The 16,194-nt window shown below is 40.2% G+C and overlaps 1 protein-coding gene across 1 annotated transcript in view; it reads right to left on the reverse strand.

Annotated features, from left to right (window-relative positions):
- Positions 1-16,194, reverse strand: part of CDH8 (cadherin 8) — a 244,222-nt gene that overhangs the window by 224,905 nt on the left and 3,123 nt on the right. Inside the window, exon 2 of the mRNA XM_035120354.2 lies at positions 1,467-1,914. Coding sequence (XP_034976245.2) covers positions 1,467-1,721 — 255 coding nt within the window. The 5' untranslated portion in view covers positions 1,722-1,914. The remainder of the gene's footprint in view (positions 1-1,466; positions 1,915-16,194) is intronic.

The following is a 16,194-nucleotide window of genomic DNA, read 5'->3' on the forward strand; positions in this document are numbered from 1 at the left end:
CTATTGAAATGCATTTTGTTAGTTTGTGCCCAGTTCTCCAATCGGTTAATGAGTACTCTTTGGGTTCGGTCAGTCAACCAGCTACAAATCCACCTAACATTTACCTCATTCAATCCACATTTTACCAGATTCCTTGTGAGACTATCATGGGGAACCTTGTCAAAAGCCTTTCTGAAATCAAGATACACTATGTCCACAGCATTTCCCTGATCCACCAAATTTTAATTCCATCCAAAAAAAGAAATCAGATTGGTCTAGCTTGACTTATTTTTGAAAAACCCATGCTGGATCTTAGTAATCACAGCATCCTTTTCTAAATGCTCACAGTCTGACTGTTGAATTATCTGTCCTAGGATCTTCCCTGATATCGATGTCAAGCTCACCAGTTGGTAGTTACCTGACTTTTTTGCACAAAAAGATGGAAGACCTAATGTTTGCACTGATCAGACTGTTTCTGTTGTGGTTAATAAGGCCTTCTGATAACTTAAGTAGTTGGTAGTTTCTCCATGTTGTGATTGACAATAGCGTTCTGCCTAACTATTAATTTTACTCTTTTTCATTTTGTCCTTGGATTCCATGGGAACGTTACAATCTGTTTCCATATCATTAACAATGAAAACAGAAGATTTACATTTTTACAGGCAGTATTAAATTGCTATTCTGACACTGAAATCTATTTATTTTGCATGGGTGGAGGGATTGTACTACCACTTAATATTATCAGAAGATACCTTCTTTTACATTTGGAACTTTCTTACCCAGTTCCCTGTCTTAATCCATTTGATCTCCCAGCTCCGATCCTGGCTCAGAATCAACATGACTCTCCTCTGTACCTGCTCCAATGCTCTACTTCAGTTTAATCCCTCTCGGGGTGGGAGCTTTACTTTCATCATCAGCCCAATATATTGTGTGGAACCCAAATCCCTCCCCAACTGCTCTGGCTAGGGACAATACTCCTAAAATCTTGCCAAAACCCTTCAGAAACCCATTCCTCTTTTCATCTATGCTGCACACCCCTGCTGATGACACCTGAAGCAGGACACCTCATCATCCTGCAAGCCGGGACTGGCCCAATGCACCTTCTGCTTTCTGGGTGCTGTGGTGCTGATTGCTCAATATTGATATATGCATATGATAGCAGTACTTATGGAGAGTGGGCAACATTCACTGTAATCTTGCCCATGACAAAAAGGCCAAATCATGCACTTTCAGCTCTTTGCCCTCATGTAATATTGCAACAGCAACAACTAATAACAATGATATTGATTACATTGCCACTATTATACAATGAACATAGCCCTTACTAAATACAGAAAGCTTGTCAGATGCCAGATAATATGCTAATCATGCAGTATCATGTCAAGTTATTCATAGATCATTGGATTAGGTAGCCAGTTTGATGGTAGAATCCAAAGAAATGAACATTTGCCATCAGTCTTCTTGAAGTTATATGAATATTGACTTACCCGGCCAACTAATATAGGTTCTGGTCCAGAAAACTCCTCCAGGACAAACATTTGATTCCACACCCATCCCCTCTTGGAACGGTTCAACACTCTTTGTTCTTCACTTAGTTCATTTAGTCCTCTGCTGGATCCACTCGGTAATACGTGAGAATGATTCATTGGAGCCATGTACATAGATGGGAATGCAGTAATCCATAATATTACTAATGGAGCCCACGTATCCATAAACATTTCTGTTAGTCTTTCTGGCATCATTCCACACGTTAAGCAAATCAGCACCAACAATGAAACAATTATTTTGCTTTCTTCCAGATCATAGTCATCCAATTCATCATGCGGCAAAGAAGATTTACTTACAGCTCCGTCATGAGTCTAGAGCACAGTAAACATAAATAGGAATTGCCTTGATGGCAGAAAGAAGTCTAGGCTTTCTTGCCTTCAGAGAGTCCTGAAAAATTAAAAGGAAAATCAAGTTAGCAAGAAACTAGTTAGTAATGTATGTTTTCCCTCATAACAAAAATTAAGGAGCAAGAGCTTTCTTTATTGCATGAAAGTATAATCCACTCATATGTGTTCCTCACACATCTACATTAGCAGATCAACAGGTGTCCATCTCTGTGTTTCCCCACAATCTGAAGTTTCTAGATCCATACAAGAGATAGAGTTTGTTGTTGTTTTTTTTTAAAAAAAACTTCACACCTTGTACATAGCAGGGAGGCAGTCATCCAAACATATGGGGGTGGGGGACTCATCGGGAAATGTCCTACTTTAGTGAAGATCATGCTATCCTTTCTGGCTGCTAAGTGACACCTCTACCTTTCCCCAATGGTGGACTTTGGTCTTTCAAATTCCAACAGCACCCTGTTGAAGCCCAAAATTCAATGCCTGCTGCCTCTCACCTTCCGTTCAGCTCAATTAACTACGTCATAGTTGCTGCACCCCAGTGGAACGAGTCATGCTGCCCTAAATCAGCCTCTGACTGTCCCCCTCTTGGCTAGCTAACTATAACATCAACAGAATTAACCTTTGCGTTGCACACTAAATAATCTCTGCTGTTGCACTTCAAACAGGAGGAAGGGAACAGGAATTAGCTGACCAGAACTGCAGATATTCTGACATTTTTGCAAGCACTGTGTTCCTTCAGGTGCTTATTTTTAAAGGGAGAAGGAAAATCTACATTTGACAGGAGATTTAGACTCATTTCTCTCCTCAGAAGTGTCCAATTAAGTTCCCATTGAGCCATCGCTAATGCATCAAGATTCATTAGCCACAATTGAATCCAATCTCAGAATAGCTCTGTGGGAAAAGCTGGTACTGCCAGGCACAAAAGTGGCATCAACCACAACAGGGAAAAGAAACAACATTCATGTTTTAAATGGATTTCACATTAAGCCTAACTTGATTCCTGTGTTACTTTAGGCTGAATTGAGACACAAGACATATTTCAATAGATGCTTACGAACGTAACCTGACATTCCTTGCATCAGTGCCAAGAAACCCATTTGGCAGAAATCACTTAGTGTGTGTGAATTCTGTATTCTCTCTACTTTGGATGAGATATATTAGTACACTGCACTAAGTGAGCTGACCGTACCTGGGAATAGTACTCCTAATGGCATCTGAAAGGGGTCTTCTGTAACTCTTCCTAAGGGAAGATTCATTAGATTGGGGAACCTGAGGACTGGGAGCTAAATGTGGCCGCCCATCTCTCTCTACTTGATCCTCTAATTTTTCCCCAGGCCACACCCTTTGCAGGCCCTGCTTCACACCCTAAAAGTTTTTGCTTGATTGGAAAATGCCATATAATAATACAGAAGGGTTTGTGAGTGTGTATAAACTAGCCAATTCTATGAAGGTAAGATCTGCATTTGTTGTTCTGCCCACTTTTGCCTCTGGCCCTAGAAGCCACTGGCATGTGGCCCTCAGAAGGTTTTATAGAAGGGAATGCATCCTTCAGGCTGACATGATTCTCTCCCCTTATCTCCCCTTGAAGACTACTTGGGCACTGTAATCAGATGAGAATATGGTTTGCCAGCTTGTAGACTGGACTGGTGTAGGCCTGTAAGAACGTATCTTGCAAGTTGCAAGAGAGAGAGAGAGAGAGAGAGAGGAAGATCAATACTAGCTCCCATTGTGTTTTGGGGTATGATTCATGGAATTAGACTATATCTATAAAACATAGGATCAGGATGTTCTAACGGCTGCATCCGTAAATGTGAACCTGAGTATTCTTTGAGGTCTTTAAAAGCCCTCTTCTGGGTGGGTCTGCCTTCTCTGGTTAGGTGGGTGGTGGATGAACTGCAATCCTAAAATATAGGAGTAAATCCCATTGAGGCTCATGTGATTTACATCCTACCAACCATAGACAAAATTATTTTGCATGCTGCATTAAATCCAATGTCAATTAAATGTGACTAACCACCATTTTGCACATTACGTGGTGGTTCACTTGAAATCAACAGTGCTTTCTTACATCCACATTTAACATGCTTGGGGTAGAAGCAAAGAATGAAATATGATGAAGTGTTCTTATAGACATCATCTCATTGATTTTTCTGCAGTTAAGACAATGCATATGATCATATATAATGCACTTAGTTGCATTGATATTTCTGGCATAAATTCCAAACGTTGCACTATCATACCTGTGGGTCAAAGTAATTTGGTGGGCAATGGATTGAAAGAAGTTATTAACTTCATTGAAACTCTTCTGCAAATTCAGTTACCTCACTATGAAAAGAAAATACTGCAACAGATCTTTAGTAAATATTAATAAAGTTAATAAATAACAGTTTAACATGCAAAACAGCCTAGGAATAGAGGGACCTGCTTTAAGCTGACTCATACTGTTGGTTCATCCTACTCAGTTTTGTCTACACTAGGGAGGTAAAATAACCCTCTTGTAGCTCAAGGGTTGTCTTCCAGTATGGTGAACTTTTCAGGACAGCATGATGCTAGTGGGAAGAGCCAGAGGCTGCAGTTCTTACCTTTGAATAGTCAGCTAGATTCTAGCCACACACAGAGATTTCTCTACAAACACACACACACACACCTCTGCCTCCATCTTTTACCCAGCAATTACAGTTCAAGTACACACCCCAGCCAGGCAAAAAGCACTGGAGTAGATTGTGGAGGAGGCCCAGTGAGTGGTGGACTTGGGCAAATGCACGGCCTACAGAGAGTCCCAAGAACCATATAGAGAAGCCTGGAGAATAACATTCAGTCCCCAGGTCTGATTTTCTCTACCCATAGTCTACAGTGACAATGCCATGGTTTCAGAGACAGGGAACATCCCCAGCCCTGCCTCAATAAAAATTGAACGTGGGGAACCTTCTGCATCCAAAGCCTTTTAATCAAAGGACATAAAATCACCTCAAATTCCTTTAAAAATAAATTTTCAAACCACAGCATGTCTGGCCGAATTAGGAACTTCTTCATTTCACTAGTGCATTGATTTACATCACAACTTCCAGTTGAAATGATTTCAGAGTTATGTGAAGGTTCATCCTCATCAGAATATGCCGAGGACTCCTTTTACAACTGGCCCCTTCTTAAGGAGCAATCCGCTCTTAATTTCATTCTGCATTCATTGCTGCCTTGTTGATCATTTGCGATTACAAGCAATAGATAAGCCCTCCGACCCCAACAATTCATTAAGAGGGGTTTAGGTCGATTCACAGACATTTGTTGTTACATTTCAAACACAGCAGCATTGATCTTATTGAAATAAATTACATTACCGTAGGCAAACAATTTAAATTTTTGTTTGAAAGCTCTGTTTGAATGAAGTCACGACCGAAACAACACTCAGACTGACTGTTGGGAAAGGAAGTCAATTGTCCATTTGTTAGTTGCTGGGCAAACTTGGTGCATAGCAAAGAAGTAAAAGAAGAAGAAAAGAACAATCGTCAATATTCCAATAAGTGGCTTTTATTCCTTATTCTGTTTATCCTTGGCCTTTTATCTTTTTTGGCCCAGTTTAGCTTTTGCTTTAATAAAAGCAATACTTGGAATGGAAACACACACACACACACACACACACACACACACACACGACCAAAGGCTCCAAAGCTATCATCCTCATTCAGGTGAATAGTTCTTAATTCATTGCAAGATGAATGATCTTGAATTAACCCTATCAATTTGATGTATGCTAAAGCAATTCGAAATAAATGCAAAATATAAAGTGGTGCAAAATGTAAGTTGTGTGGAATTGGAAAAGTGGAGGCCAAAGTGTTCACATGGAAAATCACAGCAAACCTAGCATTTCTTTTCTTATCAAGTATATATACCACTAATTTGATTTTCTAAAATAAATTAAAAAACTCTAAATGGATTGAAGATTTATTTCTGATGGTTTTATATCTCTTTTTTAAAACAACAACAGGATGGATAGATAGATGGTAGGTAGATAGGTAGATGATAGGTAGATACTAACAAAATATTCACAGCTTTGAGAGTATTCATAACTCTGCGTGAGATCTGCATAAGCATGGAACTTCAGATGTTGCAGAATATTCAGCATCCTAAGTCTGTAAAACTATCTGGTAGTAAGCTCTATTGAAAACAATAAGACTTATTTCTGCATAGAAATGTATAGCACGGTGCTGTTAGTATCCTAGCATTATTAATTTTCCTTCTATCTCCCTCTAGCCAAAGTGCAAGATGGGGAACCTGTGTGCTTCCATATGTTGCTGAACTGCAGCTCCCATTATCTCTAACCATTGACCATGCTGGCTGCAGCTGATGGGAGTTGCAGTCCAGCAACGTGTAAAGGAGCACAGGTTCCTTGCAGTTGGGGTGGATAGATTTGTGAAAGCTGAAGCAGGGAGCGAGGCTGAGGTTGTATCTGAGGGGGCAGGCTCTGCCCTTGCCTAGTTTTGCTTTGGATAATTATTGTCTTCTTCCTTGAATATCTTTCGTATGGGATTTCAAAATCCCTTAGCTATAACTCAGATGCACAATGCAGTCTTCTCCCCGTTTCTTTCCTCTTTTTTGTTATTACTGGATTGCTCCATCTTCCCACTGACATCAACACAGAAACAAAATATATATTCCCCTCCCTTCCCAACTCTTCCTTGCATTTACTTTCCACAGTTTTCGAACAATGCTCCTGTTTGCCTTTGGCTTCATGCTGCGCTGTCTGTTCTTTAACCTGATTCCTTTTTGAGCGTTATATTCACCGCTGCAGGTATTTGGTTACACTGGCAACAGCACCACTTACGTGATGCAGTTGTTTCTTGAGAATTTGAACAAGGGGTCTATTTGCCCTCATTGTACGATCTGCATTCCAGAACCCACGTACACACACAAAGAAGAGAGAGAGAGAGAGAGAGAGAGAGAGAGAGAGAGAGAGAGAGAGAGAGAGAGAGAGAGAGGTTGTCCTCTTTCAGATGACTGGTCCTTGTTCACAGCTGCAATCCTGAATGAAGCCTGTTAATTTAATGTGTACAAACACAGGACTTTAAATGTATTCAGGTAGTTCCCTTAATGGAGCTACCTGAATGCCATCTCCCGGTAATTACATGAGCTTATTACAGTAACTCTCTTTACTCTTTATTCAAGCCATCTCCCCTGCTACTTGTTACCTTTGCTTGCTGCAAAGATCTAAAAAGTAGGCTAAGCTCTCCAAGAAAGAGCTGCATTTTTGTGTTTCACGTCCAAAGCAATCTGCTTCCCTGCCCTCTTGTTGGGGTAAATGCCATCTTTGCATTGCTTACAGAGAAACAAAACACTCGGCTAACCTTTGTCGATGGAATTGAAGATTTGTTGGTAAGCAACAGATGATTCCATGCTTCTTGCCATGCAAGGTGGGAATCGGTGTCTTTTGCTTTGCTGGTACTGATACAGGTGCCACATAATACTGGTTCCACATTTGTAACAACTTGTTATTATAGCATGGCAGGATCTACACTTTTGGAATGCCCTGCTTATTGATATCAAGCAGGTGCCTTCGCTGTACTCTTTTTGGTGTCTGCCAAAAACATTTTTGTTTGGACAAGCTTACCCAGATATTTAGAAAGTTAATACGAGTCTTAATCTGTGTTGTTGTTTTGCTGCTGTTTATTGCTATTTTAGCTTTTTGAAAGTTTGAAATTATTGGAGTTAATTTTTCTTATCAAATTTTTTATTGTTTTATCTTTTTGTAATCTTCTTTGAGGTTTGTTTGCTTTCACAATAAAGTGGTGTATAAATGTGTGTGTGTGTGTGTGTGTGTGTGTGTGTGTGTGTGTGTATATATATATATATATATATATATATATATATATATATATATATATTTCTTGTCCTACATGCTTTGCCAGTTACCATAAGACTGCACAAGTGAGCTCAAAGACATGCTGACTTTTGCCAGTGTCTAGAGGACAAAGGACTTCTGAGGGGCATGCACCTCCACCATCCCAGGTAGAATACCATGGGAAGAAGAAGACCACGTTGGTCCCAGCTATCAGCCCGAGAAGATTGCTTCTCTTTCTGACCTGCTCCCCACAACTAAGAACTTCGATCCAACAGCCAATTGTCCTGGAGAATTAAGGAGGGGGACAGTTTGGCTTCTGTCCACCAGTCCGAGGAAGAACCACCACTGAATAGTCCCAACACTTCTACCCGAGCAATGAAGAGACAGTGACATTAGATGCCTGTTTGTAAGGAGAGATAAAGAAAACTTTCACTTTTTGTTTCTCTGTTTTTGAGATTTCTGTTACCCATTTCGGCATCAGTTTGCAAGTTTTATTTTTCTTTTAAAGGCCTTGTGTTAATTCACCAGCATTTTAGTGTCTCCCCCCCTCCCTCCCTCCCTGCTCTCTCTCTCTCTCTCTCTCTCTCTCTCTCTCTGTGTGTGTGTGTGTGTTTCTGCAATGAATGTTCCCTGATAATGTGCATTAGTATGTGTATTCGAGGGGAAGGAAGTTTGCTTCTGGGAGCTTTGCATTAACACGAGAAGCAATTCCATTTTTTCCTATGTCCCTTTTACAAACCACCATTTCATTCTGGAACAAGCTGAACTACCTCCTCTACCTCTCCTCTCCAGTAGCCTATGTTGTAGTATCTATCCTTTAAAAAATAATAAACCTAAGTACAGGGCCTGTCCCTCATTTCCATTTATGTACAGCAGGAGTGGCTAACATGCGGCTCTCCAGATGCTGTTGCACTGCCAGTACCACCATTCCTGACCATAGGACATGCAGGCTGGGGCTGATGGGAACTGGCCTCCAATAATTTCTGGAGGGCCTTAGGTTATATACCCTTGATGTACCATCAGCACTGTATTGAATTTTGGTTTGATGTCACATAAAGCCACCTCAGGATGCTTTCTTTCTTTTCTGCCTGAAAAGTGGGAGAAAGATTATATAAATAAATGCCGATGATTCCATTGTTAGTAGAACAAAATTTAGCTACAAACTTTTCCAATAGATTTTACTTTCAGTAAGCGAAATAAACAGAGTGGAAAGTTGCTTTTCAGCAAATGTGCATAAAATCTCACCATTACTTCCCCCTGGACTGGGATATAGGATCAATTTGATTTGGTTCGCATTTTAACGAGAACCAATACACAATCTAAGACATGTTATCTTACAGAACTTGCATTTCTCTGAATTTCGCAATGCACTTTTTAAATTAAAAAAGCTTTATGAGTTTTCACTTGGGGACAACAACAACAACAACAACAACAACAACAACAACAGTGCAGAACAGTGGTGAACTAAACTTAAGACTGGAAGAATGAGTAACTGAGAGAAAATGAAATTGATGGATTTATCCATTCCTACCTCTGGATGAGAGATTTACAATACATTTTTAAATATTTAGTTTTATTACAAGTATGCAAGCAGGATTTCAGTGTAGGCAGGGATAAGCAGATTGCATAACCAGCAATCCTTCATTTTCTCAAAAGAAAGCATAATGAATGCACCCAAACACCCACATACCCAAATAACTAACTTTCCTCTCCTCTTCCTCTCTGAATACAAACTGTAAACTTGGATCAAAAGCATTTTCCTGATCTCTCCAAGTACTTGGATGCTGTCCCTTTTCCAAACTTTTCATGCATCTTGCTTTACAAAAGCTGGGTGGTGATTTTCACTTATCAAAGGATGCTAACATTCTTTCCTTAAACTCCTAGGCTCCTCATTCACAGTGACCAAGACAGCTCTAATTCTGAAAGAAAGAAAGAAGCTTCACCAAGAGCAGGTCTAAACAATCTGTGATGCCCCAGACTGCATGCAGGGCACCAACCATGTATAGCAGCCCCAGTGGGCTCAGTACATCTCCTGTGGTTGCCACTCATCTGAGACTTGAAATACAGGGGGCTGTCAAGCTCCTGGTAAACCGCAATCCATGGCTGGGTAGTCTGCGTTCAGCTTGATGGGTTATGAGTTGTCTTTTTTTTCCTCAGTGAAAAAAAAATCATCCAACTTCCCTTTTACTTGCAAGTATATTTTGGACCCTACATTTTGTATGAAATTATCTACTAAAACACTCAGCGAGCTCAGATTACATAGGTTTGGGAAGTGTGTGTGTGTGTGTCTTAATAGCATTTAAGAAAACTACTCATTCTAACAGACATATATGTTTCTCTCTTTCTCTCTTTGCTAAGAAAGCCCATGGGTCAGTGGAAAAGTGAAGACAAAGAATCACTAAAGGAAGTAGGTCACACTACATATTTGAGCTGGTGAGTGATAAAAAGGAGTTAAAATGATGTGGTTTTTATTTACTTAATAATGACACCACCATAACAAATTACCCTTGTTTTTGTATCACTTATCACTGAACACAAAGCCCCCAACATGTGTTAATCGCATGAGATATGCTTCATGCAGTTACCTTGGAGTTGCAATATTACTTTAAAAAAACCTCATGAAAATTCATCAGTGTTTTATTGTGAATTTATTCCAGTGTAGTTTTGCATTTTATTTTGTGAAATATACAGAGCATATGCAGAGGAATTTCCTCAAATATAAAAGATTTTTAAAATCATTTTCACTAATATAAGCAGTTTGGTACACATTGCCTGAAGAAATGCATTGCAAATTTCAGAGAAGTGTAAATTTCAAAGGATGGCTGGGTTTCAGTTCACATATTTGTCTGAGAGAGTGAGAATTAGATACGTTCACCTTTAAAAGGGGAACTGAATCATATTTCTCCTTCATGCCAAGTCAGAGTTAATAAGAACATAAAAAGAGCCTTCTGGATCAGACCAATAGCACATCGAGTCCAGCATCCTATTCTCACAATGGCCAACCAGATGCCTGTGGGAAATGTGGCGAAGCCGCGCGGAAGCCATGCTGCGCCCTGCGAGGGCGGGGGCGCCGGAGCGATCTCCACCCCTCAGCGCCAGGGCATGCGACCTGCTTGAGACTGCCCTGGGTGCACTGTGTGAAAAGTACTTTCTTTTATCTGCCCTGAGTCTTCTAGCAAAGGATCCCAAGGTGAAGTGAGCTAAATATGCCTCTAAAACCATAGACCTTGCTCTTCCAGGGAGCCAGTGTGGTGTAATGGTTAAGAGCAGTAGACTCGTAATCTGGGGAACCGGGTTCGCATCTCTGCTCCTCCACATGCAGCTGCTGGGTGACCTTGGGCTCGTAACACTTCTTTGAAGTCTCTCAGCCCCACTCACCTCGCAGAGTATTTGTTGTGGGGGAGGAGGGGAAAAGGATATTGTTAGCCGCTTTGAGACTACTTAGGGTAGTGATAAAGCGGGAGATCAAATCCAAACTACTACTACTCTTCTTCTTCTTCTTCTTCTTCTTCTTCTTCTTCTTCTTCTTCTTCTTCTTCTTCTTCTTCTTCTTCTTCTTCCAGGCAATTCTAAGTTAAGAGCAATCAACTTGTTTTGATGGCCCTTGATCTATTCTAATGTAGGATGAGTCTTAGTACCTCCACCCCCAGGGCATCAGCAAGCGGGCATGGACGTCTGCACTAATGAAGCCTATAAGTGAGCCACTGCTCGCTTAAGCACCGTGGTTGTGCACATACTTAGCACCCACGCAAACTGAAAAGGGTGTGGTTTTTCTTTGCATTGGTTCAGAAAAGGTCCCTGCTGTCATAGTAGCTTCTCTTATTGGAGAAAAGTTGTGTGGCCTCTACCTGTTCCTGTTCTCACCCTGTCTTCCTCCTTTGCAAAGAAACAGCAGACACTGCAGTTGTCTAAATACTTAGCACCTGTCTTGCATTGGCTTGGAATTGCTGTCACAACTTGTTAGTGTGGGTAAATGCCAAACAATCTGTACATCACTCAGAAATAAGTCACGCTAAATTCCATGGGTATTACTGTCCAATTATGTACAGGATCACAACCTGAATGGCTTAGTCTTAAAGGTGCCACACAGGTCTGTTTACAAAGGCTTACATGAAATTCCAGATTCACTTTCTTCTTTCCAGAATGTGGAATGTGCTAGAAGGATATTAAGTAGGCTAAGTAGACTAGGACCTGGGAGATCAGGGTTAAAGTCGCCACTCAGCCTTGAAGTTCTTTGTGTAGCCTTAGGCCAGTCACTGTCATATCTTTCAGGGTAGTTGGTGAAAAGGAGACTCATGAATGCCACATTGAGCTCCTTGGATGAATGGTGGAATGCCTATAATCTCAATATTGATAAAGAAGAATTATAATAATAATAAATGGCCTCTTCAGCTCTTCAGTCCCAGATTTGATGGAGGTGTGTGTGTGTGTGTGTGTGTGTGTGGCCAGGTTTGGAATAATGAAAGATCCTAACCTAAAAATCAAAGAAGAAAGCATCAGGAACACTACCAGGATATTCTGGGCTACAAACATTAGACTGCCCAGCACCAGTCTGAATACCAGTTCATGGGAGTGGTGAGTGCTCTTGGCCTTGGATCCTGCTTGCTGGCTTCCCATAGGCATCTACTTGGCTACTGTGAAAACAGGTTGCTTGACTGGATTGATCACTGCTGACCCTAACTTTTCACACAGAGTTGTGCTGCCTCATGGGGGCAGAAATGTCCCCTCCTTGCCTGAACAGGTGGGTTTGGGGTAGACAAGATATGATCACCTCACCTTCATCATACAGGATTGGTTCATCCATTATATTCAAGCTTAGCAGTTAAGTTAGTAGTGATTAGATTCTTGCACATTTTCATTCTGTGCAGATCGCTTTGTCTTGGTAAAGACAGCCCTAGTTTACTCCAACTATGGTTTTCTTGTCTCTTTATTTTCTGCCTCCACTCACAAATCAAACAGGTGTGAATTAAGTTTGCAGAGACACCTGTTTGTTACATGGATAGATTACATATAAAACTATGTTATGAGAGTACTTGAGAAACATTAAACCCTCTCTGATTTAAGGCTGTCTAATGAGTCAAAAGCAGAGAGAACCAGCTCTCAGACACTTTAGATCAGTTGTCTGCTGGTATTGTTCCATGAGCAGAATAATGAAGGATTCTTAACCAAATACCTTCTCTTTCTCTTCTACCACAACTAGGAGTTAACAGATCTGTCAACTTTGATTTCTGTTGGTTTCTCATTTTTTTCAATCTTAAATTCAGATTTCTTTTTCAAAAGAAAGAAAGAAAAGAAAAAGGTCCCATTGAAAGCTGATCAGGATTTTAGTGAGAATTTGTCCTAATATGCACATTTCTGTATACAAATTTGCCTAATACACATGTTTGCAAAGCAAAATCCTGTAATATAATTCATTTTTGGTATAGTTTCCCCACTGTGTTCATTCTTATGCTCAGTTTAGCAGTTCTGTACACATTACTTGGCCAGAGAACCGCATTGCAAAATTCAGATAATTGTGCATTTCAAAGGATGGCTGGGTTTCACATATTTGTCTCAGAGAGTGAAAATTGGGCAAGTTGGTCCTTAAATGTGAACAGGATCAAATTCCTCCACCATACCTACTTTCAGCCCTCTTCATTTCACATAGGCAAGTTTCAACTAGTTCCTGCCAATCTGTTCTCTCACACACACTCATTCTCTCTGTGACCCATGCTTGGTTTGGTGAGGGTTGCCTTAGACAATCAAAACACTCTCAGATCAATTCAAAGGACAATGGATAGGAAGCAAGCTATGCCAAGCACCTTAAAGACAAACAGAGTGCCCTGTTATTGAAAAGAAGGTGTTAACCAGTCAACACCTTAAGCTCCACTTATCACTTCGGCTTTATCAGCTTGAGTGTGCTTGTCCTGTTCTTCAGGAAAATTGCTTAAATATTAATGGAGGCCATATATATAATGTTTTATTATCATTTCCCCCTGTCATCTGCTGAGACATGGCACGAAGAATTCTTGTCTCAGCCTTGATTTTTGTCTTCAGACAGCATTACCTGTCATGTGCATAATTAACGGAAGAAGCATCAACAGCCTTCCTTTGTAACAAGACAGAGTCTGAAATCAAGATGTTAAGAGGGGATTAATCTTTCTGAGTGCATACATGGAATTTATCTCAATGGTTGCATCATGGGAAGGAAATCTTGACAAAGATACTCGTAGAAGCTCCTGGGAAATCCTGTTGGGAGCATTCTAGGTAGATCAAAGAAATGTAGCTAATATCACGTATCAGCAGACCAAATTAGGAGCTAAAGCTGCTGTCCTAAACCAATGCCTTGGAGGCATGTTCAGTGAAGGAACCAGGATTTATGTGATGCCTTGTTAAATTCTGCTGCCCTCTCATCATACTAGAAGTTGAGGGTCACCCAAATCAATGAGATACATGCTACAATCTAATGTAAAATTAAGCATGATGTTTTGAATGTGTTTCAAGGGGCTTTAGGGTGCTTACATTTTCAATCTGCTGCAGCCTTACTGTGAATTCGGTGGAACAAATTTTAGGACTGAGATGCAAGGGTTGGATTTTCAGCAATAAATTCAACCAGGATTCCATTGCTGCATTTCAATGTAGAGAATACTACTAACCCACCTTTATCAGATGTTCAAAAGAAGAAATAGACCTGACTCTAACAATTTTTTTACATTAACAAAATGCATGCAAAATGTGCATTTTAGAGGAGATACTTTGAAAAACACTGGGAAGAATGTGCAGTTTACAAGAAGAATACATACAAAATGTGCACAATTTACACCTGGATTTTGCATGCCTTCTTTCATGCACCCACAAAGAAATAGGGTGGAACATGACCTATGTATGATTGAGTGAAACTGACTCAAATCGGACTTAGGTTGGTCCACCCATTTCCAACTTCAGAAAAGTCTCTATTTCATCAAAAGTAAAATTGTTCCCCCCCTTTCATTTGAACACCTGAAGGAAGCTTTAATCTAGAGCTACTAGAATTTAAGTGATGGTATGTGTAAAAACTGGCGATAAACATAGCCTGGCGTGCTATGGTCCATGGGGTCACGAAGAGTCGGACACAACTAAACTACTAAACAACAAATGTGCAAAAACAATTATCCATCTTGAATGTATTCAAAGATTGATATTTATATTATCCCAATTCTGTCCCTCACATTTACCTAGGCATGAACCTATTTCATACTGAGTCATACCTTTAGTTCACATAGCTTTCTACTGTCTACAATGAATGGCAGTAGCTCTACAGGAGTCTTGCCTGGAAATGCTAGGGACCTTTTACATGCAAAGTTTGTGCTCTGTCACTGACCTACAAACTGCCCCCCCCCCCACATTATGGATGCTGTTGGATGTGGACTACTAGCAGGATAGGATGCTATATAAGTATCCTGAGTGTAGCAAGTAGATTCTGAACATTGTTGCCTTGAGCAGTTAGGGTTTAAGGATGTGTTTGTAAAAGCAGGTGATTTTCAAAAAACAAAGCTTGAAAATATCACAGTGAAACGCATATGCTTGAATTTGTGCAAAATCTGGTCTCCACTCTAAAGGTTATGCAAATGGGATCCAGCCAGCTTCTTTTGAAGTACGTTAGTATAAAACTGCTTTGGGGGATCAGGCCGTAAACTGAGAAGGTTTACATCCTAAATGACATGTCTTGAACTCATTTCTGTTTCTGACCTTCTACAGTTGCCAGGTTGATCTCATTTTCTCTCCCTTGTTATACCTGCATCACATCTTCAGGGGTCACATTCTGTAGTTCTGGAAACTTTCCAGTTTCCACATCCCAAATCTCAGTCTGTCAAGACTGAGATTTAAGGACCGGTGAAGGATGGTTTCCAAACAAGGAAAGCATGAAAAGATTTATGAGATTTACAAAACTACTCTGCATTGCCATGCATGTGTATTAACATGTTCCAACACTATCCATAATCTAAACGCTATTGCTCTTAAAACTGCACATTTTACAAACAGTAAAAGAATGGTGTTGCTTTCATAACCTTACTGTAAGCTTTGGAAGGCACTTTTGTGGTTACTGCTGGATGCAAAATGCTAGACAAAATTAACATGTGGGTATATTATTGCTCACTGCTGACAGTAAGATTTCTACACCCACAATAGCCAGAACCAAAACCAAATAAACAGAACCATATCAGCTAAATTGAAATTAGATTATATGTGTTAGGCATTCCCAAGGATTAAGATTTAAACACCAGGAGGCTGAACCTTTGATCCCAGTATACCAACTTAGATACTAAACAAGGAAACACACAAAACAAAACATTTGTATGGCTTCTTTTCCCCATGAAATTCAAAACCCTTGCTATGAATGCTGATCAATCAACAAAGAAGTACTGGAGTGGTCATGCTTGAAAATCTCTGAAGTGGTGGAATAAGTATTTATATGGGTCTGTGGATAAACTGATGGGAGAACAGAGAAGATGCTCCATCATCAGGACAGAG

Source organism: Zootoca vivipara, chromosome 6, assembly GCF_963506605.1.
Source record: "Zootoca vivipara chromosome 6, rZooViv1.1, whole genome shotgun sequence".
In the NCBI taxonomy this organism is placed as follows: Eukaryota; Metazoa; Chordata; class Lepidosauria; order Squamata; family Lacertidae; genus Zootoca; species Zootoca vivipara.